Source organism: Heteronotia binoei, chromosome 7 (assembly GCF_032191835.1).
Source record: "Heteronotia binoei isolate CCM8104 ecotype False Entrance Well chromosome 7, APGP_CSIRO_Hbin_v1, whole genome shotgun sequence".
Taxonomy (NCBI): Eukaryota; Metazoa; Chordata; class Lepidosauria; order Squamata; family Gekkonidae; genus Heteronotia; species Heteronotia binoei.
In genome coordinates, this window is record NC_083229.1 from 26,010,011 (window position 1) to 26,033,352 (window position 23,342).

The 23,342-nt window shown below is 46.0% G+C and overlaps 1 protein-coding gene across 4 annotated transcripts in view; it reads left to right on the forward strand.

Moving 5' to 3' along the window:
• Positions 1 to 225: 225 nt before the first annotated feature.
• The window catches only part of ENPP2 (ectonucleotide pyrophosphatase/phosphodiesterase 2), a 107,697-nt gene continuing 84,580 nt past the window's right edge, over positions 226 to 23,342 (forward strand). Inside the window, exons 1-3 of one of the 4 annotated variants that reach the window (XM_060243271.1) lie at positions 226 to 462; positions 815 to 917; positions 16,151 to 16,306. In XM_060243271.1, the coding sequence (XP_060099254.1) occupies positions 430 to 462; positions 815 to 917; positions 16,151 to 16,306 (292 nt within the window). In that variant the 5' untranslated portion in view covers positions 226 to 429. The remainder of the gene's footprint in view (positions 463 to 814; positions 918 to 16,150; positions 16,307 to 23,342) is intronic. The other 3 variants (XM_060243272.1, XM_060243273.1, XM_060243274.1) reach the window with 3 other exon arrangements.

A 23,342-nucleotide genomic window follows, 5' to 3' on the forward strand; every position in this document is an offset into this window, starting at 1 on the left:
TTTTCTTGGTTTTTTTAACACAATGTTTTTGGGGGGTGGGGAATGCACACATTTGGTTTCTCTCTCAAAACCGTACTACATCAATGAGGAGAATAAAACCAGCCCAAACTGTTTTGTTGGTTACAGTAACAGAAGAAATCCTTGTGTTGCCAAAGGAAACCACAAAAAAGCATGTGTGTGTGTCTGTGTGTTTGGAGGGGGGAAGGGAAAGCCAGAAGGATGATGCCTTCGGCTTCTTGCTCAGGAGAGCTGCGATTTGAGAGTGGAACATGATGAAATCTCCCCCTGGACAAATCAAATTGCGGCTGTCAACCTCACCAGGTGGGATTAGCTGCAGCTAATAGAGGGAGCGGAGCAAACAGAGAGCCCTCTGCTCAGTTGAAAGGCAAAGGGAAGCCACAGTGCAGGCTTTTCAAGAATTCTCTTAATATGGCAAAGAAAAACTCCTTGCAGTTACATCAGGTAGGAGCCGATTTGCCTTTTTCCCCCCCTCCTTTTTTTTTTTTGAGGAGGAGCAACGGATGTCTCTGGAGAGTAAAAAGATCTCCCTTTTGCACGATGAAAAGAGATGTTTTGAGTTTTGAATGCAAGATGTTTTATTCATAAACTCCCTTCTGAAGTGACGGCTCTGTCATTTGGTGTTCCAGTAATAGGAACGGTGGCAAAAAGGGAACATTAAATAGCAGGTTATTTTCTATTTTAGTCATAAATGCTGGTTGTCCCTGTTTTTAAAAACAAAATAAATCCTGGCTCCTGGAGTCTTTCATTTACTTACCACTGCTTTCTCTCTCTCTCGCTGACTCTCTGTTTCCAGCTAATATCCTTATTCACTTTTGCTCTTGGGGTGAACATCTGCATTGGATTTACAGCCAATCGGTTTCGACGTTCTGGAGATGGCGAAGACACCTTGTTCTCAGGTACGGGGAAGCGACCCCCAAGCTCTCCTATTTTATGACTTTTTATTTTTGCATGCGGTCGTTTTGGTGTAGGGGGGTGTGTGGATTACAAACGGCTCCAAAGATGTAGCTTTACTGTTTGTTTTTTCAGTTCTGGAGTATAGCAAAGGTTATGTGGAAAATCCAGAGTGTGTTGACCTTCAAGGATTACATTAAGTTATCTATTTACTTCTGACAGGGGTATGCATGTGGGAAAGAGAGATGCAAGGGTATTCAGGGGCTGAGATTTGGGATGTGGGGTCTGAGTTTTGTTGAAACCCAGATTCAATTCTTTTGTCCCTTGAGAACTTCTAGCCTGTTACATCAGTGGCAGTAGAAAAGTCAAGCAATGCATAGGTCTTGCTTTTAAAACATCACCACTATGGGAACCCCCCCCCCCGCCCCCATGTAATAATGTGCAGTTGTGAATCAGAGGGGGATATCCAGCTGGGAAAGAGTTTTCTCTTTTCTGCTTTCTCTTCTGACCGTTTTGACCTCTGGACAGTAGAATGCAGACTGCTAGCAGAGTAAGGGGACCCAGTAGAATGGGGGAGAAAGCAGGTGGCAAATTTGAACATTGTGATTGGCATGGAGCAGATGCACGAGTGGTCTGAGAACAGCCAGTGTGGTGTCGTGGTTAAAGAGGGTTGGATTCCTATTTGGGAGACCCAGCTTCGAATCCCCACTCGTGCCCTGGAAGCTCTCAGGGTGACCTTGGGCCAGTCACAGTCTTTCACCCTCACCTACCTCACAGGGCTGTTGTGAGGGTAAAATGGAAGAAAAAGATGTAAAGCCCTGTTGGGTCCCCATTGAGAAGCAGCGTGGGGTAGAAATGAGTGAAATAAGTACTATGTCAATGGCCCCGGAGCAAGCTGCAGTGAAGGAGGTCACCAGTGGTGCAAACAATGGGTTACTACCCATTGCTTCCTCCTGAAAACTGACAGCGGTGTGGGAAAAGGTGGACTGACACCAGTGACCACTGCCGATGAAGGGTGAGAGCTAGGGTTGCCAATCCCCAGGCAGGAGCAGGGGATCCCCCAGTCTGGAGGCCCTCCCCCCACTTCAGGGTCATCAGAAAGTGGGGGGAGGGAGGGAAATGTCTCCTGGGCACTCCACTATTCCCTATAGAGACTGATTCCCATAGAGTATAATGGAAAATTGATCCAGTTCTATGAGCCCCAAAAGAAGGTGCCCCATCCTTCATTTTTTCCAAATGGGAAAACATTTAAAAGGTGTGTGGTCCCTATAAATGTGATGGCTAGAACTTCCTTTGGAGAGCCAATTTGGTGTAGTGGTTAAGTGTGCAGACTCTTATCTGGGAGAACCGGGTTTGATTCCCTACTCCTCCACTTGCACCTGCTGGAATGGCCTTGGGTCAGCCATAGCTCTGGCAGAGGTTGTCCTTGAAAGAGCAGCTGCTGTGAGAGCCCTCTCCAGCCCCACCCACCTCACAGGGTGTCTGTTGTGGGGGAGGAAGGTAAAGGAGATTGTGAGCCGCTCTGAGACTCTTCGGAGTGGAGGGTGGGATATAAATCCAATATCTTCATCTACCTCACAGGGTGTCTGTTGTGGGGGAGGAAGGTAAAGGAGATTGTGAGCCGCTCTGAGACTCTTCGGAGTGTAGGGCGGGATGTAAATCCAATATCTTCTTCTTCTTCTTTGGAGTTCAATTAGGCTGACCGCAATCTTGCTCTTGGCTCCACACCCATAGTCTCCTGGCTTCACCCCCAAAGTCCCCAGATATTTCTTGAATTGGACTTGGCAACCCTAATGGTTATGTTTGCTTCTGGCCACTAGCAGACCTTTGGGGGAAGGGCCCACTGGGAAATTTCCCTGTAAATGAAATGACCAGTTTGCCCCTGATACTCCCTAGTTGATACTTAGCAGCTTGCCCTTTTTAAATTAAGAGGGATGATGTTGTCAGGATGCAGTCTAAAGCATGTTCCAGATGAGCAAAACGGGACGGGTGGGTGGTGGAAACTGTCAAGTAGAAGAAGAAGCGGTTGGATTTATACCCCGCCCTTCACTACCCAAAGGAGTCTCAGAGGAGCTTACAATCTCCTTCCCCTTCCCCTCCCCACAACAGACACCCTGTGAGGTAGGTGGAGCTGCGGGAGCTCTGACAGAAACTGCTCTGGAGAGGAACTTGTGACTGACTCAAGGTCACACCAACAGCTGCATTTGGAAGAGGAGTGGGGAATCAAAACCCGGTTCTCCCAGATAAGAGTCCACACACTTAACCACTACACCAAACTGACTTAGATAAACCTGGTAGAGTTTGTAAGCTGAGATGGTTTGCCATTGCTTGCCTTGGCGTAGCAACCCTGGACTTCCTTGGTGGTTTCCCATCTGAGTACTAACCAGGGTCAACCCTTCTGAGCTTCGGAGACCTGATGAGATTGGGCTTGCCTGGCCTATCCAGGTCAGGGGGGGGGGGAAATAGAAAGGGAGGGGGAAGCATTGAATACTCCTTCATGTGTGCTATTTGTGCAATTTGCTGCTACATGCTGTGCAGTGGCCGAATCTCTCCCATGTGACTTGCTCTCAGAATCTGACATCTGGCAGAACTCTGCCTCTGAACATGGAGTTGAACAAAGCAGGAGTCGAGTTGACATGGAGGTTCATGCCCTGTTTGTGAACTCTCCAGAGACATCAGGCTGGAGACGCTCTGTGCACTGAAGTGCAGGACTTGACGGACCTCTTTGGTTTAATCCAGCAAGGGAAGCCTGTGTTCTTCTGTATTCTTGGCTTGTGCTGCAGTTCCTTCCTCTGAGACGAGAAAGGAAGGCTGAGAGTCAGCTTAATGGATTATAAAGGAGTATTATGCAAAAAGTGTTCCGGTGATGGAGCTGGAAAACTTGCAGCTTGCTTTGAGTGATCTGTTTTCCTTAACGAGTTGAGCATAGAACGTTTTTATTTTTAAAAAAATACAGGTTACACTGCAGGAGTGTCAAACATGTGGCCCAGGGGGCAAATCAGGCCCCTGAGCAACTGGCCGTCATCTACTTCCTTCTCCCTCTCTCTTGCTTCCTTCTGCATCACAGCTTGCTTTGCAAGGCTTGCTCAATTGCACAGAAGCTACAGAGCAAAGCCTCTGTTTCTCCATTGGCTGAGACTCCTCCCTTGGGGAGGAAGCGGGGTGGAGGCAGAGCTTGCTTGTAAATGGGTGTGTGGCCAGCCTCTCTCAACTTAACAGCAGAGCCAAGCCTCTCTTCTTTCTGTTGGCTGAGGTTCCTCCCCCTCCTGGTCCCCTGAGGGAGGAAGGAAAGAGCCAGAGCTTCCTTTGCCCAAGTCCCTGGATCCCATGGGAGAAATACAAAGAAAGCACCTTTAAGACCAATGAGTGCTAATGTTGTAAGCATGTTTTACGTTTTTTATTTTTTTTAAAAAAAACCTTTAATTGTGTTTGTCTGTGTCCTTTATAAAGTTTATATCTCTACTACTTAATCTTAAATAGTTACACACATGGCCTGGCCCAACAAGGTCTCATTTATGTCAGATCCAGCCCTCATAACAAATGATTTTGGCACCCCTGGGTTACAGCAATCGGGCCTCACTTTGGACAGCATGGTAATTATACAGATAAACAGCTTGATGATACCTACCAGTGCCATTAACTATTGATGTCTCTTGTGAATAAGAGGGTTTTTTGGAGGGGGAGGGAGTGGACACAAATGGCTCTGCTTATAGATGCCTTGCTTAGTCTGTAACATCTCTTTTATGGTTATACTCAGTGGTAGAATTCTAGCAGGAGCTCCCTTGCATATTAGGCCACCCCCCCCCCTGAGGTAGCCAATCCTTCAAGAGCTTACAAAAAAGAGCCTTGTAAGCTCTTGGAGGATTGGCTACCTCAGGGGTGTGTGGCCTAATATGCAAAGGAGCTCTGGCTAGAATTCCACCCCTGGTTATAATACAAAGCCCGTTTATATTTTGAGAATCGAAACTGCAGCCAAGATGTTGGCTATATTGTAGTGACCACAGAACGTAGATGTGTGTGTGGGTGCGAGTGTGTGTGTTGCATTACTTGCAAGACAAAAGTTATTTCTAACACATCAAAGTAATGGAAACAGGATGTACTGAATGCGAGATGAGAAGGCCCTTGTGTTTCACTGTCGTAAACGGGAACGCTGAAGGATGGGCTGTGGAAAAGAAGGATGTGCCGTTATGCCGGATGGCTTAAGTTTAAGTGGTAACAAATGCTCCGATCAAAGGCGCCTGCTTTCAGCTTTGATAAGCACATATGATCCCTGTTGTCAGTAATGGGAGATGCAGATGGTGCCCTAGCTATGGCGAACTGGAAGTCTGACATCTCTGCTGAATTTTGGCTTTGTGCATTTCAGGACGTAGCATCCCTTTCGACCGTCAGATCCAGCTGCTTTCCATGCTAATGCAGAAAATCTTTTCTCCATGTGTTGGGAAATATGGGCTTGCATTGTCTCGTGCTGGAAATATGGGCTTGCAGGTGCTGGATGGACTTACAAATTCCAAACACATGGTCAGAGTTGTTAAATGGGCCAGTCTGCAGTCAGGAGTGGACTGCTTTGGGAAATCTACTCTTGCGCCCTTCACGCTGGTTTCTGAATGTGAGCTACACTGATACAAATGAAGGGCTGTCAATTATTCGCCAACTCAGGGCTCACCTTGGGGTTTTCAAGGGAAGAAGACGACGATGACATTGGATTTATATTCCGCCCTCCACTCAGAGTCTCAGAGCGGCTCACAATCTCCTTTATCTTCCTCCCCGACAAGAGACGCCTTGTGAGGTGGGTGGGGCTGAGAGGACCCTCACAGCAGCTGCCCTTTCAAGGACAACCTCTGCCAGAGCTATGGCTGACCCAAGGCCATTCCAGCAGCTGCAAGTGGAGGAGTGGGGGATCAAACTTGGTTCTCCCAGAAAAGAGTCCGCACACTTAACCACTACACCACACTGGCTCGCCACCATAAGAGATAACCACCATTGCCTGCCTCTGCACAGTAACTCTGGTGGGTCTCCTGTCTAAGTACTTACCAGGGCTGACTCTGAGAGCCAGTTTGGTGTAGTGGTTAAGTGCATGGACTCTTATCAGGGAGAACAGGGTTTGATTTCCCACTTCTTCACATGCACCTGCTGGTATGACCTTGGGTCAGCTACAGGTTCTCTGAAAGCTGTTCTGATCAAGAGCAGTTTCTGCCAGAGGTCTCTCAGCCCCACTTACCTCACAGGGTGACTTTTGTGGGAGAGGAAGGAAAGGAGATTGTAAACTGCTCTGAGACTCGCAAGTGAAGAGTGGGGTATAAATCTAATCTCCTCCCCTTCTTCTTCTTCTTCTCTTCCAAGAATAGGCTTCCTCAGGAGGTGGTGGGCTCTTCTTCCTTGGAGGTTTTTAAACAGAGGCTGGATGGCCATCTGACAGCAATGAGGATCCTGTGTATTTAGGGGGAGGTGTTTGTGAGTTTCCTGCATTGTGCAGAGGGTTGGACTAGATGACCCTGGAGGTTCCTTCCAACTCTATGATTCTAAAATCAGGCTAGCCTGGGCTATGAAAGTCAAGGCTTAAAATAATTAAGTGCTGCTGAGTTGCAACTAGCTAATTGTGACCCCTCTTGGGGTTTTCAGTGTAAGAAAAGAGCGAGGATAGGGGCGGGGAGGTTACCATTGCCTTCCTCTGCATAGCAGTCTCCCATCCAACTACTAACCATGGCTGACCTTGCTTAGTTTCTGAGTTCTGATGAGTCTGAACTAGTCTGGGTTATTTAGGCCATGACCCTAAGAGGGGTCCCCATGTGATCTACGGCTGTTCACAACTATTTTGGTTGCTCATGCATTTGGTGGTCTTCTGGAGCAATAAAGTATGTATATTGGAAGTCTGCAGATGTGGGCAGTGGCTGGCAACCTGTTTAGATTGGGGATTGGCTGTGGCTCAGTAGTTGAGCATCTGTTCGACATGGAGAAGGTCCCAGGTTCATTCCCCAGCATCTCAAAAGATGATGATGTTGATATTGGATTTATATCCCGCCCTCCACTTTGAATCTCAAGAGTCTCAGAGCAGCTCACAATCTCCTTTATCTTCCTCCCCCACAACACCCACCCTGTGAGGTGGGTGGGGCTGAGAGAGCTCTCACAGCAGCTGCCCTTTCAAGGACAACTCTGCAAGAGCTATGGTTGACCCAAGGCCATGCCAGCAGGTGCAAGTGGAGGAGTGGGGAATCAAACTCAGTTCTCCCAGATAAGAGTCTGTGCACTTGACCGCTACGCCAAACTGGCTCTCTGGCAGTAGGTGATGTGAAGGACCTCTTCCTGAGACTCTGGATAGCTGCTGCCAGTCCGAGTGGACAATAATGACTTTGAAAGACTGAGAGTCTTGTTCTGTACAAGGCAGCTTTGTGTGTTCGTGTGAGGTACCTTTGCTGATTTTTCAGGCTGCTGTACACCATGAGCTCCTGGCTTGCATGTGACACTGTTAATATGAGGTGATGGTAGAAAGGAAAACACGAACAGACTTTTGACTCCACGGTTGTAACTTCTTACCTCATTTCGGGCAGAAACTCAAAGGAGCAGAGCTCCGGAACTTCTAAATTTGGTTGTGCTCTTTCTTACTCCCCCTCCCCAAAAAACTTCGCTTCTGAGCTCCATTGTTCAAACTCCTTGTGAGAATTTTGTTGAGCTCTAAGATTTGACAAACTTTTTAACAACCAAAATATATAAAGCAGACAGATGGAAATCTTCATCATGCCACTGCGGCCACATAGGAGAAAGCAATTTTAAAAATATGATGGGGGTGAAGTTTTTTATTATGACAGTGATAATTCAGGAAGCATTTTAAGGTAGATGCTGAGCTGATATCATTTAGTACACCTTTCAGTGATGTCAGGGTGTGTGTGGCATCTGCTAATGAGTGGTGCTAATGAGCTCCAGCACCTCATTTTCTATGAAATGACCCTTGCCTATGGGCTCTACATTAGTTATCTAAACTTGTGCTTTCATAGTTGCCAGATGAGTTAGTGGCCATGTTATCATCTCCACTGCGATCCTAAGTAGAGCTGCCTCCGTCTACACTGATTGAAACCAGTGGGTTCAGAAGAATGTCACTCTGTTTAGGATTGCAGTGTAAATACCTTCAGGTCTGCCCCCTCTGTTGCCCTAGCAGAATGGGAGCTCTGATCTCAGTCCCTTCTAAATATGCCGGTGTGCAAACAGTGATCTTTTCTATTTGTGTTTAGTATTTATGGAAAGCTGGCGATGTGTACGGCTTTAATGCAGCGTGGGGTGACCTTGTCAGCAGTATCCTTGTTGCTAAAAATCTCAGACTTAGCATCGCCCTTGATTTTCTCCTGGGCAGCGTTACAGAACAGTGTGCTGCTCAGCACTATTCACATCACGGGGATTTGGTGTTGCGGTTTTGACTTCTTCTGAGCAAGTCAAGCAAAGCAAACCAATATGAGGCAGCACTAAACTCGGCTGTCAAGCAAAACTAAATTTCATGGCAGGCCTGGGGCTGCCAGTTTCTGTCTGGCAGCTGGCTCAGGGGTCACCCAGAAGTGACGTTATCACTTCACCAACGTGTGTGTGTGTGATGCTCTAGTTTTTGGGCAAAGCTCTATGGTTTGTAGCTGATTTCACCATAGAGTTCTGCCCCCAAAACTAGAGCATCGCTGTGCAATGTCAGAGATGTGATGACGTCACTTCCGAGTGATGTCATCATGTTGTCTTGGGGCCTGTTGGGGGTGGGATTTCCTGCTGCCAGCCAGCCCTGAAAAGTAGGGGTTCCCCTGCCCCCATTACTTTAGGAATAAATCTGCAATAGGGAGGTGGAGAAAACAATAATGTCTGCAGTGTGCTACTTGAACTTTCTAAACGTATAGAACAAAATTTGTGTCCAGTGGCATCTTTAAGACCCACAAAGTTTAATTCTGGGTATAAGCTTTTTTGTGTGTGCACACTTACACCCAGAATTAAACCGTTTTGGTTTTAAAGGTGCCACTAGACTTAAACTTCGTTCTGATGCTTCAGACCAACATGGCTACTCACCTGAATCTTTCGAAAAGTATGCATTTAATAGAAGTATCGCTTGTAGGTGAAATAAACTGTGGCATATGTAACTAAATCCCTTCAGAAGAAAATGGCAAAAAAACCCATGGCTTTTTTGGAGCCCGAACGCACAAGATTGCAGTTCCAGCTGGTTTGGCACCAGGGGGTGTAGCCTAATATGCAAATGAGTTCCTGCTGGGCTTTTTTGTAGAAACAATGGTGATGTCAGGGGTGTAGCCTAATATGCAAATAGGTTCCTGCTGGGATTTTTTTTTTAAAAAAAGCCCTGGCAAAAATTGTTTTTCAGACATTGTAAAAAAAAAAAAAAAAAGGTAAAGGTAGTCCACTGTGCAGGCACCAGTCATTTCTGACTCTGGGGTGACGTTGCTTTCACGACGTTTTCATGACAGACTTTTTTACGGGGCGGTTTGCCATTGCCTTCTCCAGTCTTCTATACTTTCCCCCCAGCAAGCTGGGTACTCATTTTATCGACCTCGGAAGGATGGGAGGCTGAGTCAACCTCGAGCCAGCTACCTGAACCCAGCTTCAGCTGGGATCAAACTCAGGTCATGAGCAGAGCTTAGGACTGCAGTACTACAGCTTTACCACTCTGCGCCATGGGGCTCAAATCAGAAGGTAAAATAATTGTTGCTTTTTCTCCAAGGAGCTCAGGGTCATGCACATGATTTCCCCCTCCTTTTGCTTTTTCTTTGCAAAAACTCTGCATAGGATGAATGAGAGTGACTGGCCCAAGGTCGCCCAGCTGTAGGGTTGCCAATCCCCAGGTGGGGGCAGGGGATCCCCTGGTTTGGAGACCCTCCCCCCCACATCAGGGTCGTCAGAAAGTGGGGGGAGGGGAGGGAAATGTCTGCTGGGAACTCTATTATTCCCTATAGAGATTTATTCCCATAGAAAATCATGGAGAATTGATCCGCAGGTATCTGGGGCTCTCGGGCGGGCTGTTTTTTGGGTTAGATGCACCAAATTTTCAGTATAGCATCTAGTGCCTCTCCCCAAAATACCCCCCAAGTTTCAAAAAGATTGGACCAGGGGGTCCAATTCTATGAGCCCCAAAAGAAGGTGCCCCTATCCTTCATTATATCCTATGGAAGGAAGGAAATGAAAAGGTGTGCCGTCCCTTTAAATGTGATGGCCAGAACTCCCTTTGGAGTTCAATTATGCTTGTCACAGCCTTGATCTTTCCTCCACCCCTAATGTCTCCTGGCTCCACTGCCAAAGTCTCCTGACTCCACCCCCAAAGTCCCCAGATATTTCTTGAATTGGACTTGGCAACCCTACCCAGCTGAGCTAGAAGACTGATAGAGGACTGACTAGGCCTTCCCAGTCGCTGTCTGACAATCGGTCCAACTGCATTGGCCTAAGTTATGCAAAATGCAGTGAAGCTTCCTGAATTTTACTTTCCAAAGTCAACAATTACACTTGGACTTCAGCAGATCTTAAGCCAAGCATTTTCAGCAGTGTTCGTAGATAGCTTTGTTGCTGGTAAGATTGTGCAAGGTCAAATAGGCCAAACGAAATAGTCAAATGAAACTAGTGAGCAGACCCCTGAAAGATAGTAAAAAAGCACATTATGTAATTGTTGTGCAATGTCACAGGGCATTTTGGCCAGGTGCAAACCAAGGAAGACACAGTGAAGAAATTAAGGACTGCAGTGCCAGTGTACATGTTTGTTGACTTGACAGGTTTTTACAGCTTAGGATGTCACCCAAAAGTTTATGGACTTCATGTATAAAAATCAGGGCTTTTTTGAGCAGGAATGCACAGGTACGAAGTTCCGGCTGGCTTGGCATCAGGGGCATGGCCTAATATGCAAATGAGTTCCTGCTGGGTTTTTTCTACAAAGTCCTATTTGAAGCAATGGTGTCAGGGGGTGTGACCTAGTATGCAAATGAGTTTCTGCTGGGCTTTTTCTACAAAAGACCTTGTGTAAAACAATGGTAATACCAGAGGGTGTGGTCTAATATGCAAATGAGTTCCTGCTGGGCTTTTTCTACAAACAAAGCAATGCTAAAAATCAAATGTTTTATCCATGGGAAGAGGCACAGGAATCTGCTGCTGCTGCTCAGTCAGAGACTTGCAATGCATCCTTATGTAGAGGTCCGGTATAGCTTCTTTACATCCATTCCATTCTAGCATCTAACACAGAGCAGGTCTGGATGATTTTTGTCTGCAAAGACGATTTTGTCTGCAAAGTCAGTGGCAACTTGATCATCCTTTTTCAACTGGATTTTGCCACTTCGCACAGTCAAATCGAATTGGAAAGTGCACTGAAAGTGTGTTATGTATTGTGTGTGATCGAACCCTTTGTGTAACTTGGGGGTCCGTGCTCTGATCTGTGTACTTGAACTTCAAGAAGCAGCTATGGGTTTCAGATCTGGATCAGGCTATAGTATTGACAGCTGCTTCTGCTTGGGGGCATCTCTCCAGTTTGTTCTCATACCTGCTGCCAAGGCAAAAGAGTTCCTAACAGCTTGGAGCTTCTTTTGGGGGCAATCCCTCATTCTTTTCCTCCACACTTGCCCTCTTTACCCCACCCCCTACTCTTTGCTATTTTTTAAATCAGTAGTTTGTATATTACTATAGTACAGTATGTTAAGGCCATAGAAATATATTTATGACCAATAATATTTAAAAACTGGCAAAACCCTGTTGGAATGGTGTTTGTGGGAAGCAGAATGCTGGCCAGCATTGAAACAGCAACAGATGTGAGAGGAGGAGTGATTACAGAGACCAGCAGTTTGGGCCGACTCAGAGATGCCTCTGAAATAGACCCAAAAAATCCTTCCACACACAAACATCTGCCGCCTGTCCTCGTCCTGTCCTCACCCCGTCCTCCACAGTGTGACTGAAAAAGCTACCACTTCCACAGTGGTAGCAAATTTTTAAGCTGCATGCCAGTCGCTTCCTTGGCGTCTGGAAGCGGAAGGGCGCAAGTGAGGTGCCTTGGCATTGTGAAACCACCAAGCCGCCCCAAGTTGCATCTGGTGCTTTTAAAATTAAAACTGTTCTGTGCGCATGCACGCGCATGCATACTTATGTGCATGCATGCATGCGACTACTGAAAATGTATGGGGACAGGAATGGCGCGTAACAGCCATCTGAACATGCCCATGTTGCCCCATGGATGGGATGGAGATGGCTTGTGGGGGAGCGTATGGAGGCTTCAGGACGGCTCTTTTTGAGCCGTCCCAATTTGGGATGCCTTCCATCCACCCCCAAATGCCCATCTGTTATTAGCCAAGAGTTGCCAAATTTGGATTGGGAAATACCTAGCGATTTTGGGGGTGGAGCCTGGGGAGGACAGGGTTTGGGGAGGGGATAAACCTCAATGGTATATAATGCCACAAAGTTCACACTCCTAACCAGTCATTTTCTTCTGGAGAACTGATCTGTCTAATCTGGAAATTGGTTGTAATTCTGAGAGACCTTCAGACCCCATTATGAGGCTGGCAGCCCTGTGTGTGAGAGAGATGCTGACATCTCTTCCACCATGCTTCCATCAAATTTGCTTTAGATATAATTTTTCCTACAAGATCATACCAAAGCAATACTGGGAAAACCTGCAGTAAAGCTGGGCAAACCCAGAAGAAGAAGAGAAGAGCTGGGTTTCATACCCCACTCTTCACTACCCAAAGGAGTCTCAAAGTGGCTTATGATCGCCTTTCCTTCCTGTGAGGTAGAGTTGCTAATCGCCAGTTGGGATCCCCTGGTTTGGAAACCCTTCTCCTGCTTCAAGGTTACCAGAAAGAAGGGGGGATCGAATGTCAGCTGGGCACTCTGTTATACCCTATGAAGACCAGTCCCCACATGGTATAATGGAGAATTGATCGGGTATCTGGGACTTGGGGCTGGTTTTTGAGGTAGAGATGCCAAATTTTCAGCATAGCATCTGGTGTTTCTCCTCACCACCACCCCTCAAGTTTCAAAAAGATTGGATCAGGGGGTCCAATTCTATGAGCCCCAAGAGAAGGTCACACAGCAGGCTGCAAGTTGAGAGGAAGTGGGAAATCAAACCCGGTTCTCCAGATTAGAATCTGCTGCTCTTAAACACCACACCAAGTTGGGTCTCATTCTAAGCATTTGAAGGCAGTGGGACTGACTCTTTCTCCAATACCATTTCCTTAGGAATCCCCTCCCCGGAGGTTAGAGTGGTAGTGTCATGAGCCCTGACGAGGAGGAGGTGGAAGGGTTAACAGACCTGGAAGAGTTGCCAGCCAGTTCCTCAGCTGAACAAACTGCAGCTGGCCCATCAATCACTCTCTAGACACCAGTGTCAGCTGACAAAGATCCATCTCTTCCAAGCTCTCCTCCTCCCATTTCAAGAGTTCGACGCAGGCTCCGGAAAGAACTTTCAGAGTGAAGACATGAGGCACGCCGATGCTTCATATCTCTCAGTCCTGAGTTCTAGCAGAGTCACTGCCACCCAGGGAGCAGGCTGATTGAGACTCCCATATAGCTCCCACCCAGGACCTGGTAACCTTGTGGAAGCAACAAGTCTATTCTCTGGCTTACATCCACGCTCCTTCCTGATCGTGACCTGCTTGATTTCCTTGGCACCCTGACCTTGTGGCTTTTGGACATTGACTTCTGATTCCGGTTTGTGATTCTGCACGGGTGACTTGGCTCCTGCTTGACTTCCTGGACTTTGACCTTGGACTGGCTTTGGACTCCTGCCTGCCTGCACCCTGAGGACGTGACAGCTAGTGCAAAAAGACATAGATGAATGATAGAACAACGTTTGAGTCCAGCGGTACTTTTAAGACTGTTGTGTACTGGACTCAAATGAAGACTGAATTAGGCGTTCCTGCTGGGCTCATTGGAGCCATGCGAATGGAACTTGGGAACAATGGGCGGCAGGATCCAAATCCCCGCTGTCCTGCACCAATCACAGACCCCCGGCTGGCTTGAATGGTCCAATAACGTGCTTGCGCTGGTACCCTGAGTCATATATAGTTGGCCCAATTCCTCAGTCCTTGTAGTGCAGCCACCTGTCATGCTGTATCTAATAAAGAGCTGATTATCACTACTACCTCACCTCTTCAATGCAACGAACCCACTATATTATAAAGACCGACAAAGTTTAGTTCTGGGTATAAGCTTTTGTGTGTACACACACTTCATCAAACTATGTTTGTCTTAAGAGAGGCTTGGGAGAATACCTTGGTATTTCTTTCAGGGAAAAGTCAAGGGGGCAGAATTCACCCTCATCCTTTGGTACTATGGCTCTGATTTGTCCCCTTGCCCAGTTTTCTGCTTTAGTTTTCATATTGCAGCTTAAGAGATCTGATCTTAGATCTCCTATCCAGCACAGAATTTGTCTCTGATGATTAATGTGTTGTATGCATAAAAAAGCATATCGATGTTATGAGGAAATAATAAAATGTTAAAGAAGAGTAACATTCATGGACCTCATTAACAGAATCTCTCAAGAAGTGAGGGTTATGTTTCCCCCTTCTATCAAGCAGTCTTGTTGATTTCAGACAGCTTCTTGGTTTCTGTCTAACAAAGTCACTAAGGACACAATTTGCCCTCACTCTGACCTAGCTTGCTCTCACTCTGACTTACTCATTCCACCCCCCATCAGGTTCAGGTTGGTCACACTACAAAATGACCGTCTTGGAAACTGGCTGTTTACATTTAAACAAAAACAGTTGCTTTTCTTGCAGATCTGTAACAGAATTATTGCACATGTTCTCTAAAGTATGAGGAGAATATTGACTCACTAGGCAGTAATAGCGATGGAAGGAAATTCCATAATTGGTTTAATTAGGAAAGAGATTGAGAATAAAACAGCTAATGCCCTTGTACAAAGCAACAGTGTGTCTGCATAGTACTGTGTGCTGTTTTGGTTGCTGTATCTCAAAAAGGATATTGCAGAGCTGGGAAAAGCACAGAAGAGGCAACCAAGATGGTGATTGGGTTGAAGCAACGTTCCTATTAGAAAAGCCTGAAGAGTTTGGGTCTTCTCAGTTTAGATAAGAAGATAGTCAAGGGGTAGGCAAGATAGAGGTGATAAAATTATTCATAGGATGGAAAATGTTGATAGAGAGATACTATTTACCCCCTCCCCCATAAAACTAGAACTCAGGGGCACCCAATGAAGTTGATGGAGCTCATGACACGCCAACAGAAATAACATTTTTATTCAATGAGTAATTAAATTGTGGAATTTGTTCCCAGTGGATGTACTGATGGCCATGAGTATAGTTGAAAGGGGGGGGGGGGCAGACAGATTAATGGAAGACAGGTCTGTTACTCACCATGGCTAGTAGCCACTAAAGGGGACTTCCTTATATTCACAGGCACCATCATCATAGGCCCTGTTGTTGGCCTTCCAGTGCAACTGGTTGGCCACAGTGTGGAACAGGATCTTGTACTAGATGGACCAATGGTCTGATCCAGTAGGGATCTTCATATGCTTGTAACACATTTGTTCCAACCCAATGTTGATGCCTCAGTCAACAGAGCAAAAAAAATCCTACTGTTGTACCTTCCTGAGCGAAACCCCATAGAATAAAATGGTACTGACTTCTGAGTAGACCTACTTAGAATTGCTCCCCATCTCTGCTTCTTCCTTGTACTGTCATTTTCACTGTGGGCAAACCAAAACCAAACACCATAAGGAGCCATTGTCCAATTTATTTATTTTTTTACTTTTTCCTCTACTCCTGTCCTGTGATTTAGGAATGGTTGGGCAAAGCTACAGCAGAGATCAAGGCAATGGGATTTGATACCCTTCACCAGCATTTGAACTTGCCCTTATTAGTTACTCATTCTCCATTCCCTTTTCTCTTTTCAGGCTTCCTGTCTTTGCCAGTGAATTTTCAACTCTCTGTCTTATTTCATTTACATTTTTATTTTTGCATCTAATCATCATTATCTCAATATACATAATTCTGGGCCTAAATATTGGGGTTTCAATGCAAATCTTGGATTCTTACGCCATGGAATAATTACCTTTCTTGCTTTAATCTTCATGGAATCAAAACTAAGAAAATATAATTGAAGAACATAAGCCCCCTCCCCCCAAATCTATCGAATCTCCCTTTCCCTCTTTTATTGGACAATGCACTAGGACTGTTGATTATCTTCTCCAAATCTGCCATAGCTTGAGCAATCTTTAACCACCTGCTGGTTGCCTGAATCATGGTGTCCTCTTTCTGTCTTTTTTTCTCCCCTCACACAGTCTTATCAGATTCCCCCTGGGTCAGTACTGCTGGATCCTGCAGAAACAGATGCTTTGAACTTCAAGAGGCTGAGCCTCCAGGATGCCGTTGTGACAACCTGTGCAAGAGCTACACCAGTTGTTGTGCTGACTTTGATGAACTATGTTTGAAGACAGGTAGGATAGCTCGGGGGGCTGCCTGCTTTGAAACCTCATGGGAATTGTCATGGCCTCTTCCATGCACCCACTGTTTCAGTGAGTGTTTGTGGGTTCCTTTCCTGAACAGTCATGAAGTAGAAGTAATGGACAGTGGTGGAAAGTGATAACCCTGTAGGGTTTTCAAGGCAAGAGACATTCAGAGCTGGTTTTGCTGTTGCCTGACTCTGCATCATGACCCTGGACCTCCTTGGTGGCCTCCTATCCAAATACTAACCAGGGGTGACCCTGTTTAGCAGCCGAGATCTGATGAGATCAGGTGAGCACGGCCTATGCAGATCAGGGTGAAGTAGCTGATGCCCTACAGAATTCAAATGATGGGAATCTCATCCTCCCCCAATTTTCATATGGCTGGGGTCAAATCTAACATAATTCATTAACTCTGCTCTGTTGACGTTTTGTTTAAAATTTTCATAGCTGTTGTCCAGTGTTTTTGGTCTGTGTATCACCCTGGATGGGAGCCTCTTGAAGGAAAATGCTGTCCTTGTTCTATTGGCACTGCTGTGTAGATCCTAATTTACGCTTTGCAGTTCTTTCCCGCTTTAGGTTTTTATTCCAAAAGGTGAAAATACACTTTCCCACATACACACAGCCAGGGCTTTTTTGTGTGTCAGGAACTCCTTTGCATATTAGGTCACACCCCTCTGATGTAGCCAATCCTCCTGGACCTTGCAGTAGGCCCTGTAAACTCCAGGAGGATTGGCTACATCAGGGCTGTGTGGCCTAATATGCAAAGGAGTTCCTGCTACAAAAAGAGCCCTGCACACAGCTAAGTGGGCCATTCCATTGGTTAGACCCCAACTAGGTAAGGATATAGGGTTGCCAAGTTTCCCCTGGCCACTGATGGAGGGGTAGGGTTGCCTGATCCAGGCTGGGAAACTCCTGGAGATTTGGGGATGGAGCTTGTGGAAAACAGACCTCAGTAGGGTACAACGCTACAGAGTCCACTCTTCAAGGCATCTCCCCCCCCCCCCCAGGGGAGCTGATCTCTGTAGTCTGGAGATGAGCTGTAATTCCCATGGATCCCCAGGTTCCACCTTGAGGCTGGCATCCCTAAAGTGCTAACAATTTGCAACTGACTCATGGCAACCCCTAATGGGTTTTTCTAGGCAAGAGACGGGTAAAGGCAGTTTGCCATTGCCAGGGCACTTTTTTGGATCAGGAACTCCTTTACATATTGGACCACACCCCTCTGATGTAGCCAGTCCTCCAAAAGCTTACAGGGCTCTTCTTACAGGTATTGCGTTTGGAGGATTGGCTACATCAGGGATGTGTGGCCTAATATGCAAAGGAGTTCCTGATGCAAAAAAAGCCCTGGCCATTGCCTTCTTCTGCGTAGCAACCCTGTTCTTTGGTGGTTCCTCATCCAAATAATAGCCATGGTTGATCCTGTTTAATTTATAAGCTGTAATGAGCTTAGGCTGGTCTGAGCTATTCAGTCTGCCCCTAAATATTTTGGCCAAAATGTTGCTGCTACTAAAAGAACCAACTAAGCGCTTCCTCCTCTCTCCTCTAGTAAAGTTCGGAAAGAAAAGTGTATGATGGTACTCATTATGAGCCATCACTGCATTGTGAGTTTTCTCTTCCTCCCCATCAAGATAATCCATGAAATTACTCAGGAAGTAGGAGAGTTGCAATACAATTAATTCATGTTCTCTGTGTTTGCTGCATTAAAACTTATGGTGATAGAGAGCCAGTAGAAATACAAGGCTGCAACATTTAGAAGCCACCGTACCTTGGCTGCAAGCCTGCAATGTGGCATTTAATTCTTGGGGTATGTCCTTTCTAAGAGTTTCATATGAGTTTCAGAGGTTCAGAAAGCAAATCTGCACATAACCTGTGTTGGACAGCCCTATAGCAAGTCAATAGCTTATATATACTAGTTCTAGCCAGTGACGTTGTTTTGTCCTATCCATAGTTTTTATGACAAATATACAGTTTCTTTTTTACAAACAAAGCTTGTTGCACTGATTCCAAATGAGCTATCCTAAATTTGGGGGATGGCTTGTGAAGCAAAAGAAAATCTGTATGGCAATCATCCTGAAAAGTTCAACCTCTCTGATTAATCACCTCCTTGTGATTAATCCTGTTTCTTAGAAACAGCCCAGCTGGGGCTCATTTGCATATTAGGCCCCACCCCTTGACATCACCTTTGTTTTGCACAGGGCAAAATGAATACCCAGCTTGCTGGGGGGTAAAATGTAAATAACTGGGGAAGGGAAGGGCAAAGGAAAGGAAAGGTCCCCTGTGCAAGCATCAGTCGTTTCCAACTCTGGGGTGACGTTGCTTTCACAACATTTTCACGGCAGACTTTTTATGGGGTGGTTTGCTATTGCCTTCCCCAGTCATCTACACTTTCCCCCCAGCAAGCTGGGCACTCATTTTACCCACCTCAGAAGGGTGGAAGGCTGAGTCAACCTCAAGCCAGCTACCTGAAAACCCAGCTTTCGGCAGGGATCGAACTCAGGTCGTGAGCAGAGTTTAGGACTGCAGTACTGCAGCTTTAACACTCTGCATCACAGGGTTCTTAGGCAGTGGCAAACCACCCCATAAAAAGTCTGCCATGAAAACATTGTGAAAGCAGTGCCATCCCAGAGTTGAAAATGACTGGTGCTTGCACAGGGGATTACCTTTTTTTTTTTTTTTTGCAGAAAAGGCTCAGTAGGAACTTATTTGCATGTTAGACCACACCCACCTGACATCAAGCCAGCTGGAACTGCCTTCCTGCTAAAAAACAACAACCCTGTTTGTGATTTAGGCTTCATGCAAATCTAAGAGATTGTTGACCAGTCAGAGTCCATGGAACTCCACTGGATGGGAGGGGAGTGAGCCAGACTTGGTTTAAGAAGGGTAAGGAAAAAGCCCCCCCTCCCCTTTTGGATAGAGATTTTACGGCTCTGGGAAGAACTGTATGCTTAGCCAGGGTTTTATTTGGCTTTCTAGTCGAGGTTCTTGGGTCGGCGTAGGAAAGAAAGCTTAGTGTGACAAATAAGCATCCTGTTAGGGGACCATTATTCCTAACTGGTATCTGTAGCTTGTGTGCTAAGGTGCTTTGTGAGAGAAAAAAGCAGCCTTTAACCAGCTGAAGTACCCTGTCCAGAGAAAGAGGAATCAAATCTCCCCTCAGAGGGTATTTTCTTTGAGAGCCAGCTTTACTTTGTATATCTATGTTATCCACACATCATATTACCTTACTATATACTTTATTTCTGTGAAATAATCCTTTGTTCTTCATCTCCATCTGTGTCTTGTCTGTAAAAAAGCTAAGAAACAGGGGTCTCTATTTACCTCACATACAAGGACCACCTTAGAACAGAACAAGAGTCCAGCTATCATGAAGTATCTGTGGCAGAGTATGAGCTACCATGAAGTATCTGAAGAAGTGAGCAGTTCCTTTGTTTGTTGTTCAGTCGCACAGCCGCGTCTGACCCTTTGCGACCCCGTGGACAAAGTCACGCCAGGTCTTACCCTGCTACAAATTTTGTCAGTCTTTAAGGTGTTACTGGCCTCTTGCTCTTCTACTGCTACAGACAGACTACCTCAGCTACCCATCTTGATCTAAATACACCCTTAGTCTAGCACGTTTGCAGATAAGAGTCCTTTAGGGAGCACATAGCTTACATGCTATCTATCTTTATTTTAAAGCCTGTGTCCCCCATTTTATTTGATTGTGGTTAGTTGGTGTATAAAGAATCTACATGAGAGGCCAGTAGGGACTAGATATTCTTCAGTCCAGAAGGCAATTGTTTCTTTTTCACCCCTGTGGCCGCCACAGCCTGCCTTAAGAGATGGCAATGTGAGACTTTGCCACTTGGAAGCTACACTGGCTGCTCCAAGTAAGTTCTAGACTAGTTCATAATGGTCCTTCTCAGCAGCTCCTCTCAGAATCTCCAGCACAACATGCGTCAGGTTATAGGAAGCCAATTATCAATTTAATAATGTAGAAAAAAAACATTTCCCCCCCAAGAAGGGTGCAAATAATGACTTCTGTCAATTCCTACAAAATGTGAACATTTCTAAATGCTGGAAAGGAGAGATGTAATATCTGCAGGGAGAATCCCTTCAGAAAGCTTATAATAGAAAATATAATTGTTTGAAAAATGTGTTCTATTATACAGGATATGACCAGTGTTCCCTCTAAGCTGAGTTAGTGTGAGTTCACAGTTTTTTAGCCTCCAGCTTACATATTTTTGTCTTAGGTCAGGAAAAATGGCCTCGGAGCAAACTAATTTATGCAGTAGCTCACAACTTTAATGCTAGTAGTTCACACAAAGTAGAATTTTTGCTCACAAGACTCCAGAGTTTAGAGGGAGTATTGGATATGACTTGTGTTGTGGAAGTGTGGGAGGTTAACATATATGACAAAGGCTTGCATTACGAAGTCACAAGGAAGTCTGGAAATTTCTATTCATAGAACAAAATCAGCAAGAACAGGGATATAAAATACCTTCTTAATGCTGTGGAAGGTATATAAAGTTAATGTACAGACAGGTCTCACCAGGGGATATAAGGTGCTCTTCAGATATATGCCATGGCTCGTCTCTGAGTTCCCTGATACATTAAAAAAAAACAAAGAAACCTCTAGCTCTTTTTTAGGGAAGCAAAGCAAATAATCAAGTAATTTTTGCCCAGGTGACCTAGGAGGGAATAGAAGTGGAAAAACTGTGAGTTGAAAGTTTGCCAGCTTCCAGGTGTGGCCTGAAAATCTCCCAGTATTATAGTTTAAGTCTGTACTATAGAGATGAGTTCCCCTGCAGAAAATGTCAGCTTTGGAGGGTGGCATTATGCCTCATTGAGGTCTTTCACCTCCCTAAACCCTGCCTTCTCCAGGCTCCACCCCCAAATCTCCAGGAATTCCACAACCTGGATTTGGCAACCCTACATGATTTTCACCTCTCTAAAGGTCTTCTGAGGGCAAATGAGAACACTGGGCAGAAAACAGGAGTGAGATTTATATAGCAGGGAATTTTCCTCAGGAATAGAGAGAGCCATGGGAGGGAGGGGAGAAGCTGAGATATGAACACCCAGTTTCACAGTGGGGTGCTTTTTAAATTAGTAACCACCTGGGCTTTTTTTTGTAGTGGGAACTCCATTGCATATTAGGCCTGATGCAGCCAATCCTCCAAGAGTTTTCAGGGCTCTTTGTACAGGGCCTACTGTAAGCTCCAGGAGGATTGGCTACATCAGGGATGTGTGGCCTAATATGCAAAGGAGTTCCTGCTAGAAAAAAAAATCTGGTAAACATGAGCCGCCTTCTTTTGACCTGCATTTGTGAAAGAACATGTGCCTCCATGAACATGCAGAATTAGGGTTACCAAGTCCAATTCAAGAAATATCTGGGGACTTTGGGGGTGGAGCCAGGAGACATTGGGGGCGGAGCCAGGAACAAGGGTGTGACAAGCATAATTGAACTCCAAGAGAATTCTGGCCATCACATTTAAAGGGACAGCACACCTTTTTAAATGTCTTCCTTCCATAGGAAATAATGAAGGATGGGGCACCTTCTTTTGGGGCTCATAGAATTGGACCCTTTGGTCCAATCGTTTTGAAACTTGGGGGGTATTTTGGGGAGAGGCACTAGATACTATATTGAAAATTTGGTGCCTTTATCTCAAAAAACAGCTCCCCCAGAGCCCCCGAAACCTCCAGATCAATTCCCCATTATACCCTATGAGAATTGATCTCCACATAGGGAATAATGAAGACGTTTCCCTCCCCTTCCCCCTCCCGTTTCTGGCAAATCTGATGCAGGGGATTGGCCTCTCTACTCATGAGTTGCTGCGAGCTTCTTCACAGTAACACAGACACACCATCCCAAGTTGAAGCCTTTCAATCAAGCCTCTGGAGGTGCAAGGGCACATGGTCCTTTGGGGGTGGGGCTCCCCCCCACCAGCCAGCTGACTGGGGGCGGGAAGTAGCCTGGGAAAGCGGAAAAATGGCTGCTGCGATCGGGGCTGGTTGGGAAGGGAAGGGCAAAGAGAAGCTGCTGCGATCCTGGGTGGGAAGGGAAGGGACGAGGAGAAGCATCAGTTATCGTTGGGAAGGGAAGGGGCCAGGAGAAGCTGCTGGGATCGGGGATGGGTGGGAAGGGCCGCCATCCTCCCCCCCCTGCTTTCTGGATTTTTGGCGAGCGGGGGGAGGAGGCTCCAAATCGGGGGTTCCCCGCCCAGGCGGGGGATTTGGGAAGCCTATGCAGAACATCTTGTTGTTTTTAAGGTTGCCAGACCCCTGGGTCTGGGGTGTTCCAATCCACCTCCCCAGCTGGCTGGTGGGGGGACCCCACCCCCAAACAGGGATGGCATCATACAATGTCCCTGATGTGACAATGTCACTTAGAAGTGGCATCACAGCACCATCAACATCATGCAGCAATGCTCTGGGTCTTGGGCAAACTCTATAGTTTTGTAGCAAAAAAATCCCCATAGAGATTTTGCCCAAAACCCAGAGTGGCACATGTGACATTAGCAGTACGATGATATCACTTCTGAGTGACATTGTCACACTGTGTGTACTTGAAGACTCCCAGATCTGGTCCAGACTCCCCCTGCCGGCACCGAGGTAGGACCTGGCAACTCTAGTTTTCCCCATTGATGGTTTCCCCATTGTGATGTTTCTGGGTTCCAAAGCAAAGACCAGAAGAATGAGGACCAGTTCAAAGTTTTAATCTGAGCAACAGCTGTATGCAAGGACTTTCAAGTAGCTAACTGCCTTTTGAACATGTGACCTTAGGGAAGGTCTTCAAATTAACACCCTCGACTAGCATAAGGGAATATTTCAAAATTATAAATTCTATCACAACACCCACTGCAGTTGTCAGTATAACCTCAGTGGAAATGTGGCTTCCCCAAACTTTTCCTGGCACAAACCCATGGCAGTGGCCATGCCACCCCTTACCACCAGGGCTTTTCCCATTTTTAATATTGTTATAATCTTATATACATCTGAAGGCCCAGATTTCATTTTTTAAAAAGTATGTCTCTAGCCTAGAGTTGCCAGA